Source organism: Ruditapes philippinarum, unplaced genomic scaffold, assembly GCF_026571515.1.
Source record: "Ruditapes philippinarum isolate M1 unplaced genomic scaffold, ASM2657151v2 ctg370_1_1_1_1, whole genome shotgun sequence".
Taxonomy (NCBI): domain Eukaryota; kingdom Metazoa; phylum Mollusca; class Bivalvia; order Venerida; family Veneridae; genus Ruditapes; species Ruditapes philippinarum.
The window spans coordinates 513073-531534 of record NW_026852008.1 but is presented as its reverse complement, the minus strand read 5'-3'; the positions used below and the strand labels follow the sequence as shown (position 1 = coordinate 531534).

General features: G+C 33.1%; 1 protein-coding gene across 4 annotated transcripts; it reads left to right on the top strand.

The window, feature by feature from the left end:
• The first annotated feature begins 4 nt into the window (after nt 1-4).
• LOC132746330 (evolutionarily conserved signaling intermediate in Toll pathway, mitochondrial-like) lies at nt 5-10695 on the top strand. Of its 4 annotated transcripts, none has more exons than XM_060735447.1 (6): nt 5-65; nt 2362-2853; nt 3922-4033; nt 7970-8193; nt 9006-9219; nt 10339-10695. In XM_060735447.1, exons 2-6 carry the CDS (start codon nt 2362-2364, stop codon nt 10614-10616), a joined length of 1320 nt encoding a protein of 439 aa, XP_060591430.1. In that variant the 5' UTR covers nt 5-65; the 3' UTR covers nt 10617-10695. The 4 variants fall into 4 exon arrangements, with proteins under 4 accessions (XP_060591430.1, XP_060591443.1, XP_060591452.1 ...); XM_060735460.1 differs by lacking the exon at nt 5-65 and adding an exon at nt 72-294; XM_060735469.1 differs by lacking the exon at nt 5-65 and adding an exon at nt 397-420.
• Nucleotides 10696-18462: the final 7767 nt, after the last annotated feature.

Sequence of the window (18462 nt, the reverse complement as noted above, 5' to 3'; positions counted from 1 at the left end):
CCCCGCAGTATCCCGAATGTTCGCATAAGATTCAATGTCAAGCAGACGCTTGAATACAATTTTTTGTAAGTTGTTATTTCATTAAAATTATAAATTGACATACATCAAGGTCCAGAGAAACGTATTGAAAAATGTTTTATATTTTTCAAAGTGTTTAAGACTTCAAGCTTTCTTTTTTAAATTATTCAGAACATTTTATTTTATTCGAGTAGAAGCCGGTGGGATAGTGCTCGGATGTTTACATGTATCAAGATATTCCAAGGACATTTCCAGGCCCGTGTTAACTAAGAAAATGTCAGGATCAGATGATCCTGATATCATTGCTTTACGAAAGTAGAATTGATCTTATTTTGTTTTGTTTTTTGCATTAAGACCAGATTTCTCATCACCGATGTACATGCAGTGGCATGACAATAGCAGGTGATTAAAGGTCTATTGCTACATGTAAAATGGCAAGTTTGCATTTGATACTGCAGCTTGTGGTTTTGTATTAGGTGGCACAACTTCGGTTGATTGGAGTTTTCGGCTTTAATTGAATTAAAGCTGTGACTGGATTTAGCTGCCAATACCCTGACTGAAGCCAAGTGGAGTGGCCCTACATAGTAGGTGGGTATGAGGTGGAAGAGTATTAGACTCTGTGTGCCCCTTATATACAGTGATGGCTTTAAAGGCAGACCCTTTGTTGGCACCAATAGCCCTTATTGGGACTATATCCATGATTTATGTCACCGGATAATCAGGGCTGGAAAATTGAACTTGTTTGCTGGTCATGATGAGTAGACTTGGATTGGTATTATTGCAGGTCATCCTGCAGCCCATACAAGCTTTCATCAAATAGAATCTCCAAAATTAATATACTATACAATAACATTTTGAAAGTGGGCAAAAATATGCAAATCAACTTGACTCTTGCTGTGTTAAGAGTGTTTTTGCAAATATCGCTACTTTAATATCCAGCTACAAATCACTGATGAATAAAGAAACATTTTACCACTGATATTGTTTTTGTGGAAAAGGGCAGCCCTTTATTTTGCCTCTTTTTATACAAAAGATCATCACTTGTTTTATAGATGTAAAAACTTACTGCTTTACAGTAGCTTCATTTTTATAAACATAAATATGTATGACATCATGGATATAATAGATAGTGATTTCCAACAGGCTACTGACGTCAATGAAATTATTGACTTTGTGGTAGATATACATGTAGATGGTTTTAAACTATTACAACACTTAATAATTAACAATTGCTAATGAAGGACACAACACTTCTTAAAAGGAGATGCATAATTATAAGTGTTACTGTGGTCATCTTTATAAACTGGTTTACTCCATGTACCAGCCCGCAAATAAAAAATATGTCTAACACCTCTTACATGCATATTGGGAGTGTAGGACAAAAGCCCTCCTGTCCAAAAGTGACAAGGTGGACAAAAGCGTTCCAATGAAACTGACAGGGCGAACAAAAGCCCTCCAGTGAAAATGACAGGGTGGATAAAAGCCCTCCTGTGAGAATAAATGGGCCGACAAAAACCCGCATGCAGTAAATATATTTATGTATGTTAAATACCTTGTTTTTTTCTTTTCAATGCACTGAACATATTTAAATTGTAATCGTGAATATTTTTGATTTCCATTGGCATAGGCATGTTGTATGACCTTGAGCACACTTATGGCGTATTCCGGAACATCTGAATAAAAAATGCTTAAATCTCATGCATTTACAAATTTTAGCATTTAATTATTCAGATGCCTGTCTGGAACGTTCCAGAATACAGCATAACTGTGTTCATATATACAAAATTTGGCCAATTATAATATGTTGAGTGCATTGAAAAAAAACAACAACAAGTATTTAACATACATATATATTTTTGTCAGGGAGGTATGTCCGCCCTGTCGTGTACATGGGAGGGCTTTTGTCCACCTTGTAATTTTCACAGGAGGGATTTTGTCCACCCTGTCATTTTCATGGGAGGGCTTTTGTCTTCCTTGTCATTTTTGAATGGGAGGACTTTTGTCCTGGATGGCTTTTGTCCTTTTCCCATATAATGCACCAGGTGGTATGAACATTCTGAATAAAGGTCAAACAACATAATAGTTGGCATCATTGGTACAATTTGGCATCATTGATCCCTTATTCATCTTATTTCAAACATACATGCAATAAAATCTCTACTATCTTCAACAATAATAATATCAGAGTTCACATATTATCCCTCAGATATTCAGTATTCAATTAAAGAGTTATTTAAGTTATTATGATCATTTTGTTGATGTGTGTTACATGCTGATATAATGATGTTGATTTGGTATGTAAAACTGTTCATTATATTAGTTATTTTTTAAAAATATTTTCAGATGATGAGTACCTGTATACTGCGGCAAATTGTTTTAAGAAGTGGATATAGAGTTCGATTTCTTCCATTAATTCAGACGGCTTGTCAGAGAGCAACAGATATAAAGTGTACTTGCCATCAAACACAGAATCAGTGTTACAGTTCTGAAAATTATCAGCAAAATAGGCATTTTAATACATCAAACATTCAAAGAAATGCTAAAGTTCAAAAATCTTTTGATACATATTACGCAGCTGTTATAGAGGCTCACAAGTTAGATGAGAAATTAATATCATATAAATATAGTCAGACATCTGACGATGAAACAGAACGCAACATTGAGATAAGAAGATGGATGTTTATTGAAGCAGTTGATATTTATAAGCAGAAGAGTGAAACTGTTCATCACTCGGGTCTTAGAAGAGGACATATTGAGTTTATTACTCAAGCTTTAAGTAGAATGAAAGATCTTGGTGTGCACAGAGACCTTGCCTGTTACAAGGCATTAATACAGGTGTGATCTTTATATATTGTTTGATTTCAAAACTTTTGTAGCTCACCTGAGCTAGCTCAGGGTGAGCTTTTAGGGTCGTTGAATGTCCTTCGGATTTCGTCCGTCCACATTTCTTCGTTAACACTCTAGTGGTCACATTTTTGCCTCAGTCATCATCATACTTTGTCAGGATGTTTGTCTAGGTAATTGTTCGGATGAGTTTAAACATGGGTCATCTTGGATGAAAAACTGGGTCACAGTAACTAAAAATAGAAAAATATTTTGTTAACACTCTAGTGGCTACTGTTTTGATCCATATGTCCTGGAATTTGTTTTTAAAGTTTTTTTTTTATGATTTACAGGTCAAGTTCGAATATGGGTCACCTGGGGTCAAAAAATAAGTCACACTGCCCAAATATGAAAAAACCTTGTTAACGCTCTTGTGGTCACATTTTTAATCAATTGTCATCAAACTTGGTCAGGATGCTTGTCTAAGTAATTGCTCAGATGAGTTCTATGGGTCAGGTGAGCAATCTAGGGCCATCTGGGCCTTCTTGTTTATGTCCCCAGCACTTTGGGAGATATAGATTTGTCATTGTCTGTCACATTGTCCAGATATAGACAGGTATGTGTCATGTGTAACTAAAAAGTATAATATTAAAGTCAAGAAACTGTAAGAACACTTGCCAGCATGTAAACTTTTATATCTAGGTATTTTCACACAAACTTATTGGAGATTGACCAAGACATGCTGCCTGATTTAGTGAACAAAAAACAAGAAAAAATCAATCATTTTTAGAATTGTATTTTATGGAACTCTAAAAGTATAACTGCAAGAGACGTGACGCTTTTAAAGATATTTGTCATATGAATTAAAGCACCATAGTAATTTGTTGTAAAGTCAGTTGAGATTGGTAGAGTAATAACTGCTGTGTGTATATACAGCAATTATGCAAGATTTAGGCATCAATTTTTTTTTTACCCCTGTGTTGGGGCCAATTTTATTAGTGCTGTCATAAAAAAGCTAAAGAAAAGCTTAAGATTTAATATTAAGCATTCAAATTCTATAAATGAAGCTATATATTTCAGGTGTTTCCAGAAGATATTATGGTTCCTACAACTGCATACCAAGTAGAATTCTATCACTATCCTGTACAGCAAGATAAAGCCAAAGATATCCTTGAGCAGATGGAGGAAAATAGTAAATTTGTTTTTTAATAATTCATAATACTAACCAGTCTTAGAAACTTTACTTAATCACAGTCTGTGTGTCAAGTACCAGGTTTACCATGATTCCCGTTAACATAATCCTCTTTTTGCTTACAAGACATCATATGAATAACATATCTATTTGATTTCTTACCTCTCACCAATGAAATCAGTAGAGGTATAATGAAATGGTATATTATCTCGACTTTGTCCTTCAGTCAATCTGTTCTTCCATCTCTACGTACAGAGCTATAACTTAGAACATATCTGTCCAATTTTCTTAAAAAGGGGATGAGGATCACCAAGTTTCATTAAAATCCGTGTTATATCCTTCTGTTATTTAAAAAGGGTATTTTTTAAGGAAAATTACTTTAATCTTAAACCATACTTTACAAATGGTCAATGATATTGTAGTAAAACTCGGCAAGAATGTTTATAATACTAAAGAAGTGATTTTCATCAAATATTATAAAACTTTTGATATGCATTTTTGAATTAAGATCTATTTCAAAAGAAGACATTTGTGGTGGCATGGTTAACACATCAGACTAGTGATTGAAGACTCTCTGGCGGTGTGTGTTCAAACCCTGTCAGGGGCAACCTATTTTTTTCCTTGAGCAAGAAACTTAAACTCATTGCTCAACTGGTTGGTTAAGAGAGTGTCTATCAGCTTATAGCTTCCTACACAATTGAACTAAGATAAATTCTGTATAAACTAAAAAAAGGCATTTTGAAGAAAAATCACTATTTTAAACCATTATTTTAGAGGTGTAACGATTCATCGATGCATCGATACATCACGATCTGCCCTGTCCTTGATGTATGCATCGTAATGAATTTATGAATTCCAATATATCAGGATGCAATACATATTTCACCACCCGATTCATCGATAAAGCGGGAAAGTATCGCAATACACTAAGAGTTATGGTATAATGAAAAATACCTTTAATCCTTAAGTAAAAAGTAAAAATCCTTTAGCAATAAGTAATGTAAATTGTTGAAAGATCAAAACTTGAAAATAAGTTATAATAACAAGTTGAAGATTTTATTGTTTTGTTATTGTAAAAGTTTTATATTACATTCGTAATTATGCTGTGAACAAATGACCAAGTTTTTAGCTCACCTGTCACAAAGTGACAGGGTGAGCTTTTGTGATCGCTTTTCGTCCGGCGTCCGGCCGTCGTCCGTCCGGCGTCCATCCGTAAACTTTTGCTTTAAATGACATCTCCTCATAAACCACTGAGCCAATTTCATCCAAACTTCACAGGAATGTTTCTTTGGTGGTCACCTTTAAAAATTGTTCAAAGAATTTAATTCCATGCAGAACTCTGGTTGCCATGGCAACCGAAAGAAAAATCTTTAAATATCTTCTTTTAAAAAACCATAAGAGCTAGAGCTTAGATATTTGGCATGAAACATCTTCTAATGAGTGTCTACCAAGTTTGTTCAAATAAAAGCCCTGGGGTCAAAATTGGCCCCGCCCCAGGGGGTCATTGATTTTCCCTATATGCATATAGTAAAAACTTTAAAAATCTTCTTTTAAAGAACCAAAAGAGCTAGAGCTAAGATATTTGGCATGAAACATATTCTAGTGAGTGTCTACCAAGTTTGTTCAAATAAAAGCCCTGGGGTCAAAATTGGCCCCGCCCGGGGGGGTCATTGACTTTCCCTATATGCATATAGTAAAAACTTAAAAAATCTTCTTTTAAAGAACTGTAAGAGCTAGAGCTTAGATATTTGGCATGAAACATCTTCTAGTGAATGTCTACCAAGTTTGTTCAAATAAAAGCCCTATATATATGCATATAGCATATAGTAAAAACTTAAAAATCTTCTTTTAAAGAACCCAAAGAGCTAGAGCTAAGATATTTGGCATGAAACATCTTCTAGTGAGTGTCTACCAAGTTTGTTCAAATAAAAGCCCTGGGGCCAAAATTGGCCCCGCCCCAGGGGGTCATTGATTTTCCCTATATGCATATAGTAAAAACTTAAAAAATCTTTATTTTAAAGAACCCAAATAGCTAGAGCTAAGATATTTAGCATGAAACATGTTCTAATGGGTGTCTACCAAGTATGTTCAAATAAAAGCCCTGGGGTCAAAACTGGCCCCGCCCCGGGGGTCATTGATTTTCCTTATATGTGTATAGCAAAAACTTAAAAATCTTCTTTGAAAAAACCCAAATAGCTAGAGTTTAGATATAAAGCATGAAACATCTTTAAGTAAATATCTACAAAGTTTGTTCAAATAAAAGCCCGGGGGTCAAAACTGGCCCTGCCCCAGGGGTGTCATTGTTTTTAACTATATGTGTATAGTAAAAACTTAAAAAATCTTCTTTTAAAAAAACCAATGAGCTAGAACTTAGATGTTTAGCATGAAACATCTTCTTATGGGTGTCTACCAAGTCTGTTCAAATAAACAAATAAAAGCCCTTGGGTAAAAATTGGCCCATGGGGGGGGGGGCTATATACAGGTGAGTGACCTCTGGGCCATCATGGCCCTCTTGTTTTATATAGATAAAGTCTGAAAGTCTGTATTGTGATATGTATTGCATCGAAACATAAAAATCGCAATATGCATCGCATTTTATCAAAGTATACAATACATATAGAACAATCGCATCGTCTGGAAATGCAAGTATCGTGATATGTATCGTGACAGAAAAAAATGGCAATGCACAGCCCTACATTATTTACCAGTATTATAGCTTACATAAAATTGTTTCTTCTTTATCTATACATGTATTATCTATAATAATATAATAATTAATATTCACATTTACATCAGCAGTCCATTTCTGTTTTAGTACATTGCAGTAAAATGTAAGAAATAGCACTCAGTACTTGAGACCTTATGGCATTATCATATATTTCTGAGTTATATCCCTTTGTTATCAGAATGTAGTGAAACTCAGCTTGAGATTTTACCTTAAATAGGAAATGATTCTCAAAAATTGTACCAAAGTCTCATAGTGAATTTTTTAATTATGGCCATATGAAGTTTAATAAAGTCATTTTCCGCCAGTCTTATTGTGCTAGATAATATTATGTCTTAGTGTGAATGTGTATTTCAGTAAGGAAATGATTCACATGATAAAATTTCTTTCATGTGACAAAGCTATTTATCTAGCTTATGGAAACGTTTGTGGTTCTAATCTGGTACCTAACCAGCTGGGGTCACTTGATTTTATGTAGAGTCATACAAGGAAAGCTTTAAAATCTTCTTCTTACACACCCAAATATCTTGCCTTTAGATATTTTGTGTGAAGCATTTTCTAGCAACATTTATCTAGTATGCTAAAATCATGACCCTGGAGTCAAAATTGGCCCTCTCCAGGTTCACTTGATTTGATTTTACATGCATATACATGTATAGTCATAATAGAAAAACTCTTTATGTAACTTTTTTCCATTCTATCAAAGAACCAGTTTAATACCCGGTTCTATTTTAAACCATCAAAAGGTTGCTAGTAAGTCTACATAATCCTGCTAATGTTTGCCAAAATAATGTTTTGTGTTTGAATTCTTGTGATATTGTTATTTAAAACTTTTAAAGCCAAATGCATGCTAATTTTCATGAAAATTTTGAAAATGTATTTGAATGTGTAATATTGTGAAGTAGCCAAAAGGAAGCAATTTACATATTATCAATGACACTTACAAACCACTTAAATTACCAAAAAGTGGTAAAAATATGCATAAATAGTCTTTACTGCATTAGTAACGGAGTAGAAATATAGTTGTAAATATTGAAAATTCGGTCATTAATATTTAAAATATTACTTGAATCTTGAATTTTTTTACTTTTCCTTACACCTTAGTACATTTTGCTCAAGTTTAAATTTTATTGAGATATTTTGACTCATCTGGATGCATGTAGCTTTAAGTATGAAAAGTGGTTTAATTTTTTCATTTATCTTGTTTTAAGCTTTAATACCTGATCAAGAAACCCGTGATCTGTTGGAAGCGAGGTTTGGAAAACAGACACATGTGATACGGAAGGTTAGACGAATGATCTACTGGATGAGGAAGTTTCAAAATGCCAACCCGTATAAATTACCACACCATCTACCACTAGATCCTATCAAATTAGCAATCCTAGCACTAAAGAAAATGTCAGTGGATCTTGAAAATGAAATAAAAGTATTTAAGGTAATTTCTTTTGTTGATATTGAGGTGTTCTGAAGGTTTGATGTCTAGAGTATCTCCTTGACCGTTGGTGTAGGTAAATATCATAGAATATTCATAGGTCATGTCGGGGTATATGGTTTAAAATAAGCAGATACTTCATTGTACAGTCTTCTGATGATATGAAAAATTAAGAAACTAGCATTGTTTCTTTTTGTAACACCCAACTGATATACAGCTAAATGATTAATTTATACAATAAATCTTTTATCCAATTATATCACTAGATTGTGCTCAGTAGATATGTTTTGTAAATACTAATTCCTCAAATGCATTGATTATTTTACCCATACTAGGCTAAATATCTTGAATTGACATCTCCATCTTTCAATATGGATTAAATCATTTATCATTTTTAGGGAAAATTTAAAAAATAATTTGACTGAATAGCCTATACTGCATGCCCACTTTAGATTGCACAGATGTGTTGGCTGATTGTGGTAATATGGGTATATTAAGTTGCAACCAGTACAGTGATGGTTAAGCAATTATATATCATTTATGAATTGTATGAAAAATTATAAATAAATTTATATACTGAAAGTATAAACTGTTCATTATTTCCTTAAAAGATGCTGTTGTAATTAGTATTATATGTTTTTTTATTTGGTTTACAGCCAATAAGAGATACAGTTAAACCAAATCAATTAACAGAATTGTGAAGTCTCCTTTGAAAAAGAGTTGTTATATTGATAAAAATCTGACTATCTATGAGACTAAGAGAATATCACTATGCTCGTGTGATCAATTTAGATAAACTTCTGATAAATTCACAGGTAACAGATGATAGAGAGAAGATCTTTATAGCCTCAGCACAGAGTCCACTCCAGAGAGAAATGATCAAGAAACATCCTGAGTCTGTGCCCTTGTATGTAGAGGGAGGTTTTCCTATTTGGCTTCGGGACAAAAGATTGACACACTTCATACTAAAGGCAGATAGTGATCCCAAACTGTTTAAATATCCAACTAAAGAAGAGCAGGATGAGGAAGGTTAGGGTCAATACTTTCACTACCTTTAACATTTCACTACCTTTAAAATAGAATTATGGAAAAATACTTTCATTTGCCTAGAGAATTGTGGAGATGGACTAAAGTTCCTCAATCCAACAATGACAAGATGGACAAAAGCATCTTGTCTTACAGGAAGCACAAAGCCATTCTCATCATGTTTTCAAGTCAGATGAAAATAGCTTTCCTGTTGCAAATACATTTGTATGCGTGCTTAAAAGAAGCAATGCATTTCATTCATATAATCCATATTTTTGTTTGGCAAAAGATAAAGTTCTTAGAGTAAAGTTAAGTTTTTGAAATTATAATTGCTTCTTTGCTGTGCTTTGATTTTTGTTGTAAGACTTAAGTAGTACATGTACATGAATAATGTAAAATAGTTAAAATTGGAACTGAAAGCTTTTATTATACCTTTATACTAATATCTCTCCTCTGTAAAATTCTATCCACTTGTGGCTGAGGAGTTGCCTTTAAGTGTTGAGACAGAATTGCAGTCAGCATAGATCCTGCATGATCATAAAATGGCAACTAAATGGGTTTAAATTACTGCAGTTATAAATCAGATTAGCCAAAATCATCTTTCTTGTTTCGGCGCCACATGACCTAAATTGTGTTGGCGCACCATAAAACCAAACAAAAAAATGTAAAATTCTGCATTTTTTTGTAAGAATTAGATTTTAATTTAACATTTATGTATGGATTCAACTCCCTCTTATGTAGTCTCGAAGAAAATGTGTACCTTTAAAGAAACACTTTTCTCCACCATTACTCTGAAATAACAATAAGTTGTAGAAAATAATCCTTATATAAAATGTCTTTTAAGTAGACAATGTTGTAATTCTTATCAAGAAGGCTTTTGAAACAAATATTTTTTGCATGGTGATTCTTCTAATTACAACTTAATGTGAGTTTAAGTACCTGTATGTAATGGTTTCATTGATATGTGGTCTTTCACAATAACGAATTAACTACAATGTATATCTATATTTGTTTTCAGACTTGGAGTATCTCGTGTTTTCATGTCTTTCTCTCAGAGATGGTTTTTGACACTATTTAAGTGTACAATAATTAACTACAGTGTATATCATTATTTGTTTTCAGACTTGGAGTTTGAGACTATATTTGACAGCGAGGAACCATCATCACTAGCACCTATGCCAAATGTTCATCAGCAAGATGATGGGACTATCCTAGGCATGTGTATAACTGAAACAAGTACAAAAGACTCTCTAATCAGTTGGATACGATGTCTACAGGAAGACAATCCTAGCCTTGATAAAATACCAATAGTGTTTGCTTTAAAACAAGCAGAAGAAGGCGTTATTATGCCTGTAAATGAAGAGAAGAGTAATGAACATCAAACACAACCTGGTCAATGATAAACACTTAAATTAAAGTTAATTAAAGAATTGTAAAATTGTTTTTTTTTAAATAAAATAAAGTGGTTTGGTGACTTGATTTTAGTTTTTTCTTCTTCAATCTGTTGTTCTGACAAAAACTTTGATTATTAAGGCAGGCTGGCATATGTCTCCATGCAAGCTGAGGGTTGTCTGGCTGGTTGTAAACAATTGTTAAGTTTGCAACACCTATATGGTTTGGGACTTCAATCAAACATCCAGAGTTGTCATTTACTTTTTCTGGTGCATCTAGTAACATTTCATGATTTGCAGACTTTTTTTTTGTGCCCCACTTAAGTTGGATTACTCAGTGACAAGGTTTTGTCCATTTATGCCACCTCTTCCTTTTCTGGGTCAACATAGAAATAATTTGGCACAAATGCTTACTATAGTAAGACAATGTGTCATGCACAACACCCAGACCCTTGTCACATTAAAAGGTCAAAGCTTAACATGGTATGTTATAGAGATTTTTTTGTGTTTGGTTCACAACCTTTCCATTTATCAAAGGATTTTGAGATAAGTTTTCACAAATATTCACTATATTAAGAAAATGTGTCAACACACAGACCCCTACCACCAATGTCAACATCATGATAATAAGTCAAAGCAAAACATGGGCTGTATTTTTATTGTCCAAAAGAAAGATTCCAGTGAACATTTAAAAAATAAAAACAGTGTGAGTGCGTGCACAGCAAAGGAACTTTAACTCATTCTTAAATAATTTTAAATCATAACCAAATGAACTTATTTTCTTAGTTATAAAAGCTGCTCAAATATATTTCTATCGACACATACACAAGAGTTATTTCATTATGTTTCTAAAGATGAATTTGATGAACTCATTGTAACATGTGCATTTAGCATTTATCAAGATTTTGCATTGAAAGTCCAGATCCATAGGTAAAACGTAAAACTTCCTTTTGGCAGAGGAAGTTAGTAACTTTGTTACAAATTCTTGTTAGTTATAATACTATTAATATGTATATGTAAATATGTATTATTTATATAACACTTCACTAAAAAATATTCATATGTAAACATATATGTGACTAAGACAGCAAATAAAGTTAGGTGGGTGGAGTGGGGCGCTTTATTGTCTTGTGGACACATGTCTAGTTGAAAATGTAGTATTAGCAGAAAACCTGGTTTTATGGCAATTTTCTGTAACTTAGTTACCTAAGATTATGCTCAATTAAATATGTATTGTATAGGTTGCAGTTAAATTTTCTAAAGTTTGAAGAATTTAAATGTTTGACAAATTTGTATAACTTTGTACCTAAGATTATGCTCGATTAAATATGTATTGTATAGGTTGCAGTTAAATTTTCTAAAGTTTGAAGAATTTAAATGTTTGACAAATTTCCCTAAGATTATGCTTAATTAGTCCCCTACCGGTTTACCGGAGGGGACTATAGGTTTACCCTCCGTCCGTCTGTCCGTCTGTCTGTCAGTCCGTCCGTCCACAAAACTGGATCCCGCGATAACTTGAAAAGTACTGAAAATATTTTTATGAAACTTGGTATATGGATAGATGGCAGTATGGAGATTATGCACGTCTTTTTCTTTTCTTCCTATGTTGAAAATTCTGGTTGCTATGGCAACAAATAGGCTGAAAATATGGCAAATTTTACACATAAACTGGATCCAGTGATAACGCAAAAAGTACTGGAAATATTTTTATGAAACTTGACATATGGGTAGATGGCAGTCTTGGGATTATGCACATCTTTTTCTTTTCTTCCTATGTTGAAAATTCTGGTTGCTATGGCAACAAATAGGCTGAAAATATGGCAAATTCTACACATAAACTGGATCCAGTGATAAAGCAAAAAGTACTGGAAATATTTTTATGAAACTTGACATATGGGTAGATGGCAGTCTTGAGATTATGCACGTCTTTTTCTTTTCTTCCTATGCTGAGAATTCTGGTTGCTATGGCAACAAATAGGCTGAAATGGCAAATTTTACACATAAACTGGATCCAGTGATAAAGCATAAAGTACTGGAAATATTTTTATGAAACTTGACAATTATGGGTAGATGGCAGTCTTGAGATTACGCACGTCTTTTTCTTTTCTTCCTATGTTGAGAAGTCTGGTTGCTATGGCAACACATAGACTGAAATATGGCAAATTTTACACATAAACTGAACCCAGTGATAACTCAAAAAGTACTGGAAATTTTTTTATGAACTTGACATATGGGTAGATAGCAGTCTTGAGATTATGCATGTCTTATCTGTTCTTCCTATTTTGAAAAAATATCAGTTGCCTTGGCAACAAATAGGCTTAAAACATGGCAAATATAACAATATTTGTGATTAGTCAAAAAGAGCTTCAAGAGTTATCTCCTCTTTAAGAATTTTGCTTTTAAAATGTTATATTTTGGTAACAGGGATGTTTCAAATATTAACTTTAGATTCAAGAGTTATCTCCTCTTTAAGAATTTTGCTTTTAAAATGTTATATTTTGGTAACAAGGATGTTTCAAATATTAACTTTAGAGTGTCCTTCAGTCTGTCTGTCTGTCTGTTCATAAAAACTGTTTCCTGTGATCACTTTTAAAGAACTTTTCCAACAAGTTTACTTAAAATAGAGAAAATTGAAACATTAGTGAATGGCCAATGGCCCTTCAGAATGTTGATGGGGTTCTAACCGGTAGGGGACTTATGGATTGCTTGCAATACTATGATAATTGCTTGTTAAATATGTATTGTATAGGTTGCAGTTAAATTTTCTAAAGTTTGAAGAATTTAAATGTTTGACAAATTTCTTGTTAAGTCAAGATTTGAACACTTTGTTGCACACAGAGCACAATTTGCACAAGGTGAGCCATTGTTATATCTCGCTGTCTGAGTCTACCCACACTTTTCTTTAAACAACATTTGCTTCTTAAAACCACTTGGCCAATATCATCAAAACTTACAGTAAAGTTCCTAGGGGATCCTCTTTCAAAGTTGCATAGTAACCAAACAGAAAAAAACTATAAAACTCTTCTTGTTAAAAATTGTTGGCGAGATTATATTTACAGTATATTTACAGATATGATCATAACATTGTTCAAATATTTTTGAATTAAAAAAAAAAACATTGTTGCTAGTAGAGAGGGCTTTCTATTTTCCCTATAATTATGTTTATGAAGGATACTTTGAAAAGTTGGGTCAGTTGCAAATAGAACTTCCAGCTGTCTGCTTTTAGTTTTTGCTAACATCTATTTTCGAACATTATGCTTCATAAGCCTTCAACTTTAAATACAAAAATTGTATTCTATTGAATATATCAAAATTTTATATTGTCAGTTCTTGATTTCTCCTGTTTTCTTTTGTCTGTAAAACTTCTGAAATTTATACTTGCTCCATATCATTTTTGTGTTTTTCATTAAGTTATATTTACAAAGCAAATAAAGATACTTTGAAACAGTTTTGTGTATTTTTAGTGCCCCTAAGCACAAAGTTCTGAAAGGTGGGCTTTGCGGTGGATGTCATCCATTGTTATCCGCAATTTCTGTGTAAAAGCTGTGATTATTTATTAACTTTGTTCTTTTTTTTTGTTTTTGGGGTTTTTTTTGTGGTTTTTTGGCTAACCTGAGCACTAAGTGCTCTAGGGAGAGCTTTTGGAAACACACTGCATCTGTCATGCATTGTTAATAGTGTCAAACCTTTTCTTAAAACAACATCTGCTTCTGTACCAATAGGCCAATATTGTTTTAACTGAGCAGGGATGTTCCTGGCATGAAGCTCTTTAACAAGAGCTGTCACAGGAGACAGCGAAGCTCGACTAGTGAAATACTGGACGCAGTAAGGAGGACAAAACTATGAAAGAAAAATCAATTATGTATAATTATGTATTAAGTTAAACTAAAAAAACAACATTTGTTAACATAAATTTCAAGATCAAGGGGAATACTTCTAGAAGTAGTCACGCTAGAGTTATGAACCTTGTTACAAAACGTGTGTAATGATAAGAAATATACATTTGAAGTTTGAAGAAGATACCTTAAAAAGTAAAGAAGTTATAATATTTCTAAAGAAAATCCTAAGTTCAAAGAAAGATAAATCTGTAAATATTGCTTCAAGAGTTATGAACATTGTCACATGAAATGTAATTGATGATAAGGGATAAGTATTTGAAGTTTGAGGTAGATACCTTTAAAACTAAAAAAGTTATAGTAAAACATAACATTTTTCTAGTAAAAAAGTCTAAGTTTATGGTGAGATAATTATTGCAATATTGGTGCTAAAGTTATGAACCTTGTCACATAAGATGTGGATGATGATAAGGTACATATATTTGAAGTATGAAGTTTATCCATTCAGAAATAAATAAGTAACAGTAAAAAATAATATTTTTTAAGGAAAATTCAGGGTTCAAGGAGAGATAAATCTGAAAAATATTGGTGCTACAGTTATGAACCTTGTCACATAAGATGGGGATGATGATAAGGTACATATATTTGAAGTATGAGGTTGATCCCTTAAGAAATAAAGAAGTAACAGTAAAAAATAATATTTTTTTAGGAAAATTCTAAGTTCAAGGGGAGATAAATCTGAAAATATTGGTGCTAGAGTTATGAACCTTGTCACATAAGATGGGGATGATGATAAGTTAATTATATTTGAAGTATGAGGTTGATCTTTTAAGTAATAAAGAAGTAACAGTAAAAAACAGTATTTTTTAAGGAAAATTCTAAGTTCAAGGGGAGATAAATCTGAAAATATTGGTGCTAGAGTTATGAACCTTGTTACATAAGATGTGGTTGATAATAAGGAACATATATTTGAAGTTTGAAGATGATATCTTAAGAAATGACAAAGTAATTGGGAAAAATATTTTACTGCACCAAAACTTTAATCTGGACGCCGACGCCGGGGCTCTCCATATACAATGTACTTCGTATACAATAGTCGAGCTAAAAATTGTTCCATATCAACCGGTGACCTCTAGCAACCAGTGACTTTTCATAGCAACCAGTAACAGATATTGCAACCATTGACTTTCAATAGTAACTATTGACTTCCATAGCAAACAATTTCTTTCCATAGCAACCAGTGACTTCCATAACAACAATTGACTTTCAAAGAAACCAGAAGCTTTCCATAGCAACCATTGACTTTCCATAACAGCCCTAAACCTCTTTCCCAACCAAAGACTTTCCATAGCAACCAATGCCTTTCCATGGGAACCAGTGATCAATTTTGCATCCATTGACTTTCTGTAGCAACCATTGACTTCCATAGCAACAACATTCTTTCCACAGCAACCAGTGACTTCCATAGCACCAGTGACTTTCCATAGCCACAAGTGACTTTCCATAGCAACCATTGACTTTCATAGCAACCATTGATTTTCCATAGTAACTATAGACTTCCATAGTTCCCATTGACATACATAGCACTTATACTGGCATACATAGCAACCGGAGCTATTGACTTTCCATTGCAACTTTAGACTTCTTCAGCACCAAAGTTCGTTCCATAGCATCCATTGAATTGCTATAGCAACCATTGACTTTCCCTAGCAACCATTGACATTCCACAATAACAACCAATGAATTTCAATCACGACCATAGACTTCCAAAGCAAACAGTTACATTCTGCAGCAATAATTGACTTCCATATCAAACAGTTACTTCAAATAGCAAGTGACTTTCATAGAAACTTTTAAATTTGATTATTTTTTCTTTTGCAGAATCTTCTTCATCTCTTCAGGACAAAGAAAATAGACTCTAAATGGGCATGGAGGTTTGGAATTTGGCTGTCATGTTGATTTTGCATCCACAGAGCGATCTGAATAATCGACTCGAAGTATCAAACAGCGACAACTCGCCCGAAGTGATAGCGTCATACTACCCAGACATATTATTAAACAAAATAGGAATTGCCCCTCGTCTCCTTCGTTGCGATAGAGGAACTGCAAATTCAACGCTAGCATTGCTTCAACCATTTTTCAGATATAATGACACAGAAAGCGTATCAGAGTTGAAAGGAAACAGTATAGCAAATCAGCGTTTAGAATCCTAGTATACAAGGTTGCACTGATGGATTTCATATTGATTTCAAAGTTTGGATATAACAAATCGTGTACACAATGAATGCGTAAAATATTGTTTAATGGATTAGATCCAAACATAACTACATGATAAGCTGTTCTATATTGATATATATTGAAACAGACTTTAGTTGCTGATAAGCTCCGCCTCCATAGCATGCTACATGTAACATCACTTGTGTATTAAATCTTGGAATATTAAGACGTACTCTTGTTGTCTCTTCTAGTTCAAAATTATACAATAGTATATTTTACTGGACATCTCATTTGAGATATAATATTCTTGTTAATATACTTGTCACTAAAACAAAACATACAACATAAGCTAAACCCAAAAGAATTTTTACCTAACGGAATACCTGGTATAATGTATTTTGTACCTGTAATCTATGGTTGGCATAACATCGTGTTGATGAAGAAGACATACAAATATGCCAGAACTTTATGGATCACTTAAATGGCTTCATTGTAACGAAACCGATAAACTTGTTTGAGTGTTGTCGTCAAATAACAGAACGCTGTTGACAGCTATTACTAGTAAACGAATCGTTAACATTGTACCTTAATTTTTTACAGATGATCGTGGAGCATTAACAATGACTTACAATGAAAATGTAATTTGTACTTGTTCTAAAGTACTTTATCATATAACACAGGTTTCCCACCTTAATGGTTTTGGCAGAGTTATGGCCCTTCATTAAAAATGTGTTCTTGTTTGTGTTGCCAGCTACTTAAGTTTGGACTTCTCCCCAGAAACTAGTGCATTTTCATAAAAACTTTACAAAAATGACCAATACATGTACTATGTCTAGTTGTGCATCTCATCAACATTTTTACGCGTAGAAACACAGATTAAACAATGCGGTGCAGACAGAAAATAATGAAGTACATATATAACCAAGCGGAGATCTTGTCTCGGTCGATCGAAATAAAGCTTTGGCTTCAAACAGGTGGTTCAAATAGGGGGCATGGCAGTGAACGACCTACAAAGTGGCCTAAACGTGCTCAAACTATCTTAGAACTTACATATTAAAACTTAGACATAAGAACTTAGTTCTTAGACATAAGAACTTATAGTTCTTAGACTCTTAGACATTAAAACTTAGTAATTAGAACTAAGTTATTTAAACAGACATAAGAACTTATTATATAGTTCTTAAAATTTAGTTATTGGAACTTAGTTATTTGAACTTAGAACTTAGACATTAGAACTAAGATATTAGAACTTAGTTATTAGAACTTAAAGAAAATCAGTTTTGAAGAAGGAAACATAACTCCGTTCTAATACCTAAAACTTTATTCAAGTAACAGTAAACTACAAAACATGATAAATGAATTTGTTAACTTCGCTCGTCAGAAATGTGTGGTGTATTGGTATAGATGTCGGACTACCGATCTGGATTCCTTACCAACACCACGTTATGATTCTTTTAATTAACTTGCAGAACTTATTTGAAATCATTTTACTAAGAACACTTGGTATTATAATTACTTTCATGTGGTGTTTTTATAAAGAATTTTATTTTTTTATTTCATTACACATTACGCTAGTATCTTTCAACTGATCGATCTCTTTGTGACATAATGCAATCGTATTTGCTTTAGCGAAATCACGCTATAAAGGCAGTTATTAAAAGACTACTTAGATAGTAAACACAATAAAAAGGTTTACAATAGTTTTAAGAGAATGGCAATTTTAAAATTAAAATAAACTAGAAAATTGTCCAAAGGACACGGGTGCGCCCACACGCCACTGTTCTGTCAATCATATGACACTA

Bases quoted from the DNA above. Each gene is read 5' to 3' on its own strand.
- LOC132746330 (XM_060735447.1), top strand. From the start codon at position 2,362: ATGATGAGTACCTGTATACTGCGGCAAATTGTTTTAAGAAGTGGATAT. The intron at 2,854-3,921 runs GTGTGATCTTTA...TATATATTTCAG, and splicing joins GTTACAAGGCATTAATACAG to GTGTTTCCAGAAGATATTAT. The intron at 9,220-10,338 runs GTTAGGGTCAAT...ATTTGTTTTCAG, and splicing joins AGAAGAGCAGGATGAGGAAG to ACTTGGAGTTTGAGACTATA.